The 12,998-nt window shown below is 37.8% G+C and overlaps 1 protein-coding gene across 2 annotated transcripts in view; it reads left to right on the plus strand.

Moving 5' to 3' along the window:
- Positions 1 to 12,793, plus strand: part of COG6 (component of oligomeric golgi complex 6) — a 64,211-nt gene extending 51,418 nt beyond the window's left edge. Inside the window, exons 16-20 of one of the 2 annotated variants that reach the window (XM_064173557.1) lie at positions 1,531 to 1,638; positions 3,008 to 3,061; positions 4,510 to 4,589; positions 4,674 to 4,808; positions 10,319 to 10,392. In XM_064173557.1, the coding sequence (XP_064029627.1) occupies positions 1,531 to 1,638; positions 3,008 to 3,061; positions 4,510 to 4,589; positions 4,674 to 4,773 (342 nt within the window). In that variant the 3' untranslated portion in view covers positions 4,774 to 4,808; positions 10,319 to 10,392. Of the gene's footprint in view, positions 1 to 1,530; positions 1,639 to 3,007; positions 3,062 to 4,509; positions 4,590 to 4,673; positions 4,809 to 10,318 lie in introns of both variants that reach the window. The other variant, XM_064173547.1, reaches the window with a different exon arrangement.
- The last annotated feature ends 205 nt before the right edge of the window (positions 12,794 to 12,998 follow it).

Genomic DNA, 12,998 nt, shown 5'->3' on the forward strand with positions numbered 1-12,998 from the left:
GAAGGCTCAGTTGTATGGCTGATTCTATTACATTATGTAGTTAATACTTATCCTCTAGGTTGTACTGTAGTATAGCTGAAGTTACTACTTCAGTCCTTCATTCTGCCTTTCTTTTCTCATTTGTTTGCTTTCACTTGGCATGCCAGGATAGCACATGTCTTTTACCATTTTGAAATGAAAATGTAGTTTATAAGCTATTAACTTAGAGAAACTCGGGCACTGCCCATTTATAGTTTTGCTGCGTGAGCATCTCCATGATATATCACAGAAGAGCTTTTGGAGATGGGGAGCTTGCAAAAAAAAGTCACAACTTCGTATTTGAAAGCACCAGTGAAGATTGACTGTGAGCCCTTTTTTTGGCTCACTACTCTGAATTAGAATTTCCTGCACCTTTTACCTCTGAAACAGACAACCTCACCAAACTATCTAGGGCAACTGATTTATTCTTCAAGTAAGCAGTAGAACTGAAGGTTATGCATTTAATACCATTTATTTTCTTCAAACATTTTACAAATAGAGGAACAGAGGGGAAAAATGCCTTTAAGATTATACATAAGTAGGTTATTAAAGTGGAGTTAGAATGACATATTTAATATGAGAGACATTTTTCACAGGCAGAAAAAAAGAACTCTAAGACAGTTGAGATCTTTGAAATGAAATACTAAAGTTTCCCTTTGACTTAAAAGTGCATTTATCTAAACAATTTTAGGGAGTAAAAAAACCTCTTCAAATATCACACACAGAAGGCATATTTTACAAGAGTTTGGTGTATTACAGCTTTTTGCTTTTCGTTAGGATTAGAAGAAAACATTTAAGAAACGTGTGCTGGTTATCTGTAAAAATGAAGTCATAATGTATATATACTGATATTTCTTTCCAAGACTACTCAACCTATAAAGTGATTGCTACTGCTGTGGCTAGATTTATTGATTAGGTTTCTCTGCTAAATGATGATTATCCTAAGAATGTAAAATGTATTTATGACTCTTCTCATATAAAGATAATTAAAGCAAAACTGATAGCAAAATTTCATTGTCTGATCTTTCAGATAACTTCAAATAAGCATGTGTATCGGTATTGAATTTAAAATCACTATTGATGATGAGTTGATCTTATTTAAATTGTTAAAGATTGTTTATTGTTTCAAATAAAACTTGTGCTGTTGTCAATTTTTGCAATAAGTGTGGGATAATTTTAATCACAATATTGAATTACAGCAAAATAAAATAATACTGTAAAAGTAGAGCTCTGGTATTTTTGATGCTGTTAAATTTACAAATACAAAAAGAATTAGGTTCTTCTGTTAGTGAGATATGAAAGGATTATCTACATTTTTATTCGTGAATCTTCATAATAATGAAGACAATGGATTAAACAATTATGCTGTATGTATTTGTGTCTTTTCCTTGTTTGTTGATACTTGCTTTCTTAAATAATTTTACTATTGGTATTGTAATCTTTAACCCCGGAGATTCATTTATTTAATATTCTCATGCACATTCTCTAAATATCTTATGCTTAAAATTTCAGATTGAAGCTCATTTAGATACACTTATAAATGAACAAGCTTCCTACGTATTAACAAGAGCTGGTCTGAGTTACATATATAACTCTGTGCAGCAGCACAAACCAGAACAGGTGAGCTTGTATAACGTACACATTGTAGAAGTACTGCATACCTGCCAACTAGAAGCACTTTGCCACTAATATTTTTGTTTAAGCAAGAATACAGTAATATTTGCTGATTTTTCACATAGGACCAGGCCTGTTAGACAAAGGCGCCTTACAAGCACACAGTTTTCCCCTACACTGTATGTTCAGCAAGCCTAGCAGGTTTGATACACAACAATCCTTTTGTGCAGCTTAGCTGGGTACCAATCTCCATACACCACAGATATCCCATACATTCTGAAAATATCCGTTTCGGTAATTTAATATGCCTCAGAAAGTGTCAAAGTCAAGCTGGCTCTACAAAACAGAAAACTGGGTATGTATATCACCTTCATAACATCTAGAACATAGTGGACCTACAGGGTATGCAGTTTTCAGTGTTCTTCTGTTGCACAGTATAGCCAGAGCAGATACTCTGGAAGTGTTAGACAATTAACTGCATTTTTCTTCTATGAAAATTTGGTTTATACTTGTAATTTCTTGTGAACCACAGTTATGTGTTAAGTGAGAAGTATTAATACAGACGCTCTTCCTTTCAGCTGTGACTATGTCGTTTTGCGATCTTTTGTAAAGATGAAGAATAGGGTTTTTTCTTCTGGAGAAAGCAGAACTCTGGAGAGCTCTAGATTGTTTCTCCACCCAGTAATTTTATGTAAAGTGCCCAAAGTCAACAGCTTTTTATGTGTAACAATGAATAAATAAGTGTATAAATAATCTGATTAATAATTCAGCTTGGTTTCCTATTCATGAGCCTATCTCCTGTTCTAAAACCAATTTCAATTTGACCAGGGCAGATTGCTTATGGAATGTAGCAATTGTAATTTATGTTTGTCCAGATGCCTGGCTGCAGAGGTGATGTCATAGGATTTGCTTGGGGGTTAGGCATTGTGCGTGCATTGTAATAAAACGCCGGCACAGATTTACTGGGAATCAGGCTTGAATTCCACACTGCCTCAAAAGAGAGGGGAAGTTGTCTTGTAATTCTGGAACATCAAGGAGGTATGGGCAATTTGCGGTTCACGTTTTATCCTGGACTTCGTGGAAGGATTTTTTGGAGGCTTATCATTTAATGATGGAGAAGGAAGAAAAGGCCTTAAAAGGACATAATTAAGAAATTGTTCAGAGTTTTTAATTTAAGAGAGAGATAGAATACAGATGAACTATTAACAGCATTTCAGTGTTGATAATGGCGGTTCAGTTTCCAAACATTTATGATCCTGTAGCAGGACCAGATTATAATTTAATACTGAACTGATTGTAGAATTTATTATTTCTTATCTTTTTTCAATATGCTAGTATGACTTTTTTATCACCTGTTTTCACTGCTGATTCTCAGGGTCCTCTTTCAAATTTGCCAAGTATGGATTCTGTGTCCCTGAAGGTTGCAATGGTAAGCTTTTTACAATTTCACATTAGGGTGGTGATACTGTGACATGGGAAAGAATGCTGTTAATTATGTAATGTAGTAAATATTATGCTAACCAGTCATACTCTTGAGGAATAGCTAAATTATGTGTCTGGGAATACTTTATTTGTAGTAACTCAGTCACTTGAAGTAATAAATACATAAATTATTTATGAATTAGTAGTAACAGAATATTAGTTTCTAAGCCTTAAGAAGCAGAACTTCACTCAATAGAATGCTATCCCATGAGTGATCTGAAATTGCTAAAAGCAAATACTTAGCTCTAATTAGTTTTAATTACCAGAGTTGTTTGGGATTTTTTTGCCAGTATGCTTTGAAATGTAGGTTCTGCTATCATTTATAATTTTAGTCCTAAGGCTTTGACTTTATGAAAATAATTCAGTCCAACTCAGAAGTTTGGAACTGGGCATATGTCACAGTCACTATTTTTTTTAAGTTGAAAGCTACAATATATTCTAAAACAAATTGTCAGCTGATACATTTTTTATAGACTTTGTGAACGTTATTTTACATAGAGATAGCAATATCACAGTTCAGTAGGTAATAATATATGATCTGTCACTTAGCCAAGTTTAGCTTTATTCTGAAAGTTTAACTGTAAATAAAGCCTATTTCACCCAGCAGCACATGTATACTCTCATGAAAAAAAGGTCTTTTTAAAAGATTTTTTTTAAAGACAGGTCTTGTAAAATTTTATAATTATTATAAATTATAAAATGTGTATTGAATCCCTCCTAATTGTCTTATTGTAGGCTGTTTTCCTCTAACCAAGTTTCAAACAGTGATTTCCAAGCTGATTAAGTGTGTAACTTGGACAGACTCTATTTCTGTCTGGAGGCCTCTGTATTTCCTCCGCACTGAATAGACTAGGTCTGATCGCAGGAAGCTGCACCTCAAGATGAGGAAAAACTTCTTTACTGAGGCTGAGCAGAATGACCATGGAGTCTCCTTCTCTAGAGGCATTCAAGACCTGTCTGGATATCTTGCTGTGTGACTTACCCTAGGTCACACAGGGGGTCAGAGGAGTTGGACTCAATGATCTCTGGAGGCTCCTTCCAGCCTCTGCCATTTGATGATTCTGTGATTTTCAGTGATGTGTGCATACATGCACTAGCTGCACATGAAACTTAGATGGATAATAATGACAGCTGGATTCTATTATTTGTCTCTCTATCTGTGCTCTTCAGCATCTGAAACTTAAAGTTTTGGTGACAGAGGTGCTAAATTAAACATTTGGCTTTGGCTGTTAAGTTCTACCTTAAACATTTGTAGGCTCTGTCTTAAATATATAAAAAGAGAAAATTTGAATGTCATTTGAATGTCAACACTTTTAAGACATCTATGCTTTTGCCTATTTTCGCATAACAGCAAATTCTTAACGTGTTGGTCTCATGTGCTTTTCCCCACCTTAGGCTCAGTTTGATCGATACCTCTCTGCACCAGATAGTCTCTTAATGTCCCAGCTGAACTTTCTTCTGAGTGCCACTGTAAAGTAAGTACCTACCATGGCTTTGGCTGGGATAGGGTTAAGCTGCCTTTTTTAATGTTTTCTTATTTTTTCCCCTTCTACAAGCAGCTGGGAGGGGCTACAGTCAAGACAGCCAAGTGAACCAGCCAGTGGAGTATTCCACACCATACCGATGCTATGTAAAAGAAGGGCTGTGTGGGTGCTTTGAGCTGGTGACTGACCACAGTGTGGCACAACATCGTGGTCAGTACTGTGTTGTGTGTCACTTTCTCTATACAGTATTTCCTGATTGTTTTTAGTTCTGTGCTGCTCACTTAGAACTCTCATCTCAACCCATGGTGTCTTTGTCACCCAATTTTCCTTCGCATAACACCACAGGGTGTAGAGTACATTTGAGTGAGCAGCTGCATGGGGCTCAGCTACTGGATGGACCTAGACCACAGCAGTAACTTACCTTTGAATTTCTGTTATGCCTACATAATGATCAGGAAGCTGGCCAATGTGATGCCCATCCACAAGAAGGGTCGTAAGGAGGACCCAGAAAACTACAGACCTGTCAGGCTGATGTCAGTGCCAGGCAAGGTGATGGAACAGGTCATCTTGAGTGCCATCACAAAGCACCTACAGGATGGCCAAGGGATTAGGCCCAGCCATCATGGGTTTAGGAAGAGCAGGTCCTGTCTCACCAACCTGATCTCCTTTTATGATCAGGTTACCTGCCTGGTGAATGTGGGGAAGGCTGTGGATGTAGTCTACCTGGACTTCAGCAAAGCCTTTGACACAGTCTGCCACAACCAGCTCCTAGCCAAGCTGGCAGCTCATGGCTTGGACAGATTCACTGAACTGGCTGGATGGCAAAGCCCAAAGAGTTGTCGTGAATGGTGCCACATCCAGTTGGCAGCCAGTCACTAGTGGTGTTCCCCAAGGATCAGTGCTGGGCCCAGTCCTGTTCAACATCTTTATTGATGATCTGGACAAGGGGATTGAGTCCAGCATCAGTAAGTTTGCAGATGACACCAAGCTAGGAGCAGGTGTTGATCTGTTGGAAGGTAGGAGAGCCCTGCAGAGGGATCTGGACAGGCTGGATGGGTGGATAGAGGCCAATGAGATGAGATTTAACAAGGCCAAGTGCAGGGTTCTGCACTTTGGCCCCAACAACCCCAAGCAACGCTACAGGCTGGGGACAGAGTGGCTGGAGAGCAGCCAGGAGGAAAGGGTCCTGGGGGTACTGATAGAAAGTAGGCTGAAGATGAGGCAGCAGTGTGGCCAGGTGGCCAAGAGAGCCAATGGCATCCTGGCCTGCATCAGGAACAGTGTGGCCAATAGGACAAGGGAGGTTATTCTTCCCCTGTACCCAACACTGGTCAGGCCACACCTTGAGTACTGTGTCCAGTTCTGGGCTCCTCAATTCAAGAGAGATGTTGAAGTGCTGGAATGTGTCCAGAGAAGGGCAACAAAGCTGGTGATGGGCCTGGAACACAAACCCTATGAGGAGAGGCGGAGGGAGCTGGGATTGTTTAGCCTGGAGAAGAGGAGGCTCAGGGGTGACCTCATGGCTGTCTACAACTACCTGAAGGGAGGTTGTAGCCAGGTGGGGGTTGGTCTCTTCTGCCAGTAACCAGCAATAGAACAAGAGGACACAGTCTCAAGTTGTGCTGGGAGAAGTATAGGCTGGATGTTAGGAGGAAGTTCTTCACAGAGGGAGTGATTGGCATTGGAATGGGCTGCCCAGGGAGGTGGTGGAGTGCCACCCTGGGGATGTTCAAGAGAAGACTGGATGAGGCACTTAGTGCCATGGTCTATTTGACTGGCTAGGGCTGGGTGATAGGTTGGACTGGATGATCTTGGAGGTCTCTTCCAACCTGGTTGATTCTATGATTCTATGATTTGATTAGGTTTTAGTGGATCATGATGAGAATTCTGGTTATCAGCTGTGCTCACGTTTGCATTGTCCTTCAGGTCATAATTCAGTTTTGTTCTGTCCCTCCTCTTTTTTGAAAAAGCTTCAAGAAGTATGTAATTTTGCTACTCTCTGAAGTGGTTACTCTTGATTTAGCAGACACTATCAGAATTAATTACATTCATCACTCTGAACGTGTTCTGCTGTGCCCACATTTTTTTGTCAAATCAGTTGTAAATTGTTTTAGAACTATTTCATGAGCATTCCAAAAGCAGGTGAAATAACATAATTCTCCACTAAAGATTTTTTTTATCCCCACTACTCTGTCAGGTCTGGAATTTTCAACTTTGTTATCTCCTGTTGTAGAGTATTGGCATTCCATCCCATTGAATACTGTGATGAATTTACTTTTGGGGGATGGTTTGGGGGTTACCCCGCCCCTCCCACACTTTTAAATTTGCCCCAGCTAACTCAGACGGCCTCTGGGAATATAGATGAAGCAATTTATTTACAGCTAGCAGAATTTACAAGCAGCTATTTACAATATATACAATTATATACAATTATATACAGAAATGTACAAAGGATAAACAATACAAAAGCACAACTCCCCTCCCAGAAACCTGAGTCCCCAGGAGGGGCTCTCAAACCACCCCAACACCTCCCCCTGGCCCTCTCAACCTTACCCCAGTTCTCAGGAAGAAGAGAGGTGCAGCCAAGAGGTTAGGGAGCAGGGTTAGTAGGAGCAAGGTTAATGAGATGTGACCAGGTCTAAGGCAAAAGCAAGAGTGAGAGACAAAATGGAGAAAAAGTCTTTCTTCTTCCCAGAGTTCTCAGCGAGGCTGTGAGAGAAGTTGACATGCCATGAATTTCTGTCCAGTTAAATGTGAACCATACGGAGACACTTTGTCGTACTTAAACTCAGAGAATGGTACGTTACACTGTCAGAAAACTCTTTTCTTGACATTATTTTTCACTATTTTGTGAAGAATGCAGGTTGCAGAACTTTCCAGAAATTGAAACTGGAACATCACATTTTCTGTATTGCAACAGTATTTGGAGTCTTATTGCTAGTACCTGTCCTCAGCAGGATTTCATTACAGCATCTTGCAAGTGAAAGATTACATACAGGGACAAATATTTGTTGCTGGAAATTTATTAGAATAGAATAGTTGAGTTGGAAGGGACCTGCAACAAACTGTCAGGATCTCCTGCTGTATTGCTCAGGTTTTCCTCACACAAAGACTTCGTTTCATGCCTTATACTTGGAGCATGGCTTGACATGGAGGATACTGGTGCTTTTCACTGGATCTCTCTGCTGAGGTTACTGCTTCTGAAACTCAGCCAGCAGAACTGACCCTGGTATGTGACAACTGTTTTGCTCCACTACAGATCAGAGTAGGCTGAGCAGTAACCTCAGTGATGTGTTGCGACTTTGCTTCTAGATGTCAAGCTGTTAAATCCAGATTTTAGCTCTTGGTGCTTTTTCTTTTAATGTAGGTCTATTTGAAAATCATAATAACAGTGAATATGTTTTGAAAGCCTCAATTTTTCACTGCTAACACAGAAGCAATTTTCCAGAGGTAGACTTTATGTTACTGTAAAGACTTGGGCACAGTAAAATTACTTTGACTTAAGAACTTCTTCTGTTAGATGAACCACAGTAAACTGGTCACCCTTATCCCACTGATAAGCTTTTTAAACGTTTCTTAGTACAGTTTAAGCCAAATTCATGTTGCCTTGCAACAGTGGACAGCTGAGAGGTGAGCCTGTGTGAAGAAAATAGCTGTAGTTCAGCTGATATACAGGAGTTTATTAATCTGCTGTAACTCAGTGCTACAGGTCACATTCTGCTCTGAATTAAAAATACAGAGTCTGATAGCCACTTAGCCTTCAAACACACAGCTTCAATCACAAGCAATACTTCTGCAATTCTAATACCTGTTTACAGAGATGCATGCATGGGGAATCAGGGTCTTAACAGTCACTACTTTCTGTAGTAAACATTTAGCCAGTACTATAATTTTAATCTCTGGGTATAGTAGTTGAAATTTTCAAGTTAGTTTTGCAGACACCTGATGTCAGTTTTGCAGAAGTCTTCTTTGAAGCCACTTATTTGTGACCCATTGTTCCAGTAGTTCACTGGTTCTCAAAACAGATTACGTGCTTTTAGTAAGGGACCAGTGTATTGTATACTCACTGGCAACATCATTTAAGCTTAGCAGTTATGAAAAACATTCCTTCCAGCATTTGCCAATGAATGCGCTGGTCTTCCAAATCCCTTTGGTAATTTACAGAATTTTAAGCTATTTATTTAGTTATGTGTTGCTGGTTTTGAAAAGATCTTTTCATTTGTGTTGAATCACAGAAACTGAAAGCTGGCAGCACTATTTTTAGACAGTGCTGCCATTTGTGTTAATAATAAATGTATCATGTTGTTATGGCAACTGAAATCCTAATGTATTGATTAATGACAGTGACATGTGATGGAAAAACTCATTTGATGCTGTTCAATCCTCTGGAATGTTTCAATGAACTATTTTTGTTTAATATTATTTGGTGCAACACAGGTAATTTTATACAAATTCTGTGTACAAGACTTTCTCAAGAGATTCTCACATTGCAGTAGCTTAGTGATCCCAGACTGTGTTAAGAAATGGCTGGTTTTATTTGAACACCTTGAATATATTTCCCTTACAGCAGTGGTTCTAAATTTGCTATTAAAAAGCCAGTCTGTTTTCCAGGCATGCTAATAAACTGATCGTACTGGCAATTTTGTATATCAACAAAGTAACTACTTTACATCACAATAAAATGCAAAGATTTTGTCCTTTTAAATTTTTTTTCTCACAACTTCCCTTTCTTAATATTTCCTGAGAAGACAAAGTTTGACCTACTTGGTCTTTGAGATTTCTTTAACTTCTCAGTTTCCAAAAGCTAGGAAAACTCAGCCCTTATTTCAGTGGATGGAATTAAGGTGTCTCTACTCATTTGCTTCGAATTACAGCAAGGCTGAATCTGGATTCATGGTTACCTTGGTTTCTTCAGCTTCTCCTTGTGTTGGTCTGGATGGGTTTGGCTGTAAAATAGTTTTAACTACCTTTTCTGATAGATAGAAATGCACATGCAACTGTACGCACATCAGCATGGTGATTAAAACAATTTAATGGGCAATGTAAAAAAAATAGTTTGTGTTTCAAAGAAATTAAACATTTGAGTTAAATTTAGCATCCAGTCTTTGTGCATCGACACTCATTTAGATGCAGATAATAACAGCATGCAGACTTCACAGCATTGTGAATAAAAAAAGGCAGCAGCAAGTTTTAAATCTCCGGCCACTGTCACTTTCGGTGAAGTGGCTTTCGGTCTTCCATTTTGACTGGGTATGGAGTCAGGTGCTGTCAAGATAAAAATAGAATATATTAACAAGTAGGTGGAAAAAAGGGTGTATTTACAGAGGACAGCAAGAAGCCACAGGAGGCAGATGGTAGATCACTGAGATTATCAGTCTTTTAAAAGATGCAGAGGAGTTCTAATGAAAAACTAACATATGCAAATTCAGTATTTCTATTTTTTTCATGATTGCAGAAATAAAACGTTAATTTCTTGGCCATCCAGATCATATATATAAGAGATTGTCTGTGCCTGATACAGAGAGATGGAAGTCCCTTTTTTGTTGTAAAAATTTAAACTGTTTTCACAGTGGAAGTGAAAGGGCTTTTTAATGTAACTCACTGATTTTTAAGATGTATTTTTAGCAAATATTTGTAATTCTCTGTGTAGTACAGTTGTATTCCCTGTGAATTGCAAATTACAGTTTTGGTTATGGTGTTTTGTTGTTTGGTTTTTTTAGGGAGCAGATAATAGAACAGTCAACAGAGCTGGTCTGCAGAGCTTACAGTGAGTTATATGCAGCTGTGATGGATCCTTCAAATGAATATAAGGATCCAGAAACCATACTACACAGATCTCCTCATCAAGTTCAGGCACTCCTTTTGTAGTCTTGCTTTCCCAGGATTTATCAGAATCCATAATTATGTGTTTGTTAAGTATTTGCATCAAATTATTTTTCTGTTTTGAATTTGGATGTGTTAACTGTGTAGTTAAAATATGTAGGAATGTGTTCTGTTTTCTGCTTAGCAGAAGTCTAGTCTGTCCTGCATCTTCAAATACCTTCTATAGGCCAGTACAATAGAATATAGATGAAAAGTCATTTTAATGTGTTCCTCTAATGGAAATAGACCTTGACAATATGCAATCTCTTTGAAAAAGGGAGTAAAGGAGAAAAAAGCTTTTCCCTTGCTGTACATAATCATACCAACTGCAAATTGCAATAGTGTCTCTCTTACAACCTCACCAATATTTCTATTTGCTCTGTTCTCTTTTTCTCAGCCTTATCATCAACAAATGCTGATAAGTATAATTTTAATAGAACTGATATACTTTAAATGTCTCAAGTGCATCACTTTTACATCTTACAAATCAAGTCAGAATATTTGGTGCTGTTGGTTAAATCTTTGGGGCAAAATTTGTGTGCTTTTTTGGAATCCATTATTGTTGTTGCTGGTTTGGGCATTTTCTATACATAATTTGTGGCTTAATGCTTTACATTATTTGTATATTTTTGATTTACTGGAAGGATTTCGGTTTATGACAATGGTTCTGTAGGAATCCTTCCAACAGTTGAAACTTGCAAATGTGGTAAGGCTGGGATCACTAATATTGGAGGTTAGAAAAGTGCAGTATGGCCATTCCTCATTCACATTTACTTGGTTTGTGTTTTGCTTTAAGTACATAAAAAGTCCGCCTGCTCTAGTACAAGCTTTTATTCTGTTAATAATTCACCACAAGATTTTTGTGGTTTATATGTCTGCCGTGATACTCCTAAATATTATAGTTAAGTTCAACTGTGGCAGCCACAGGTTGTCCTGGGGACTGTGCAAGACAGCCAGATTGTGTAGTTGTTCAGAGCTGATGTTTAAAAAGCCAAGAGCGAAGGTTGAATTTCTTTCCTTCTTCAGTGCAAAGCTGAACCTGCTCTGTGTAGAAATCCTAGCTGTATAGAGAGCTATGATTTAGGGGACCTTTGCTTCCAGTTATAGAGGAAAATAGATAACTAGAACACTTGTTTTCTCTTGGGCCTTATGATCGTTTTCTGCAAATACCTTAAACATTCTTTTTGGAAAGCCTCGTTATAGGAAGAAAAGTCAGGAAACAAAATCTTAGTAAAAAGATGGGGTGATTTGTTTTTTGTTTCAGGGGGCAGAATTGTGGGGTGTATTTTTTCTGCTAGTTTGTTTTTAAAGGATAATTTAAGGTAACTGTTTTGTTGGAAGCATTTGGGTTTTGTTTTTTATCTCTTTGTTGTTGTAGGGGTGCCACAGAGTTACTAGAATTGCCAGAGTTTACACTCATATTAGACGTAGCTTATTTATATACATCAAGGGGGAGATGAGCAGTCATTCATATTGAATAACTTACATAGTTTATTTTTATCAATATTCATCATATTCATAATACTCATCATATAAAATATATATACTTAGTGGCAGCCAAGTCTGCAGCTTAGTGTATGCTTGCAAAAGAGCAAGAAATAGGAAAGAGCAGCAGCAGTGTATTTTAGTCTCTCAGAAAACTCATTGCACAAGATACATCCAGCACATTCAGAAATCAGCGTCCTTGATAATACCACAATAAAGCAATAGCTCCTTTTCCGAATGGGCATAATTTGTTGGTATAATAGAAAAAAAAATTGAAAATGTCCCTGGAGTTCTTGAATCTGGCAGAAATTCTTCTGTAAATGCAAGTTAGATTTATTCTACTTAAGAAATTCAACCCTGTAAGGAAAAAAAAAGTCTAAAAGCTAAGAAAAGCTTTGATGAAAAATTACACTCTTTTACTAGGTAAGGCACTTTGAGTCACTCCGATTTTTGCATTACCATAGTATATATTCAGAAGGTTGTTCATTGTTGTTTAATGATCTTAAGATTGCTTAATATTAAATACTATATGAAAATAAGATCTACTGTGAAAGGATTATTAGCTTATTATTAGTGTAACATACTCCTAAGAATGAACTTTTTCCTGAAGCTACGCTCAACCTCAGTGTCCAATAATGTCAGTAAGTTTGCATGAGGATTAGTAACAAGTTGCTTCCTATCTTTGAGTCCATGCAGAGACTTACCCATGATTTTATCTTCTCATAACAAAAATGTAAAGACTATAAAAGCTATAACTTAATAAAATTAATTTTGGTCTGTGCAATTAAAGTAAATGACAAAGGGTCAGAAATGAGAAAAGAAATAAATAAAAGCATTTGATTTACTGACCTTTGTCTTCCATGTTGTTATTTCTTCTTGCTTGCCTTCATTAAGAGGAAGAAAGAAAGGGTCATTCAGTTTTGACTTTCTTTTTTTTTCTTTTATGAGTTGTCAAGACGTCCACACAAAGATCAGTGAAGTTGCAGTCCTCTGATTGCATGGATGAACCATAAGTGTTCAGTAACTGGAATCATTCTGGGTGTCGGTACTGGA

This window comes from Pogoniulus pusillus, chromosome 3 (genome assembly GCF_015220805.1).
Source record: "Pogoniulus pusillus isolate bPogPus1 chromosome 3, bPogPus1.pri, whole genome shotgun sequence".
NCBI lineage: Eukaryota > Metazoa > Chordata > Aves > Piciformes > Lybiidae > Pogoniulus > Pogoniulus pusillus.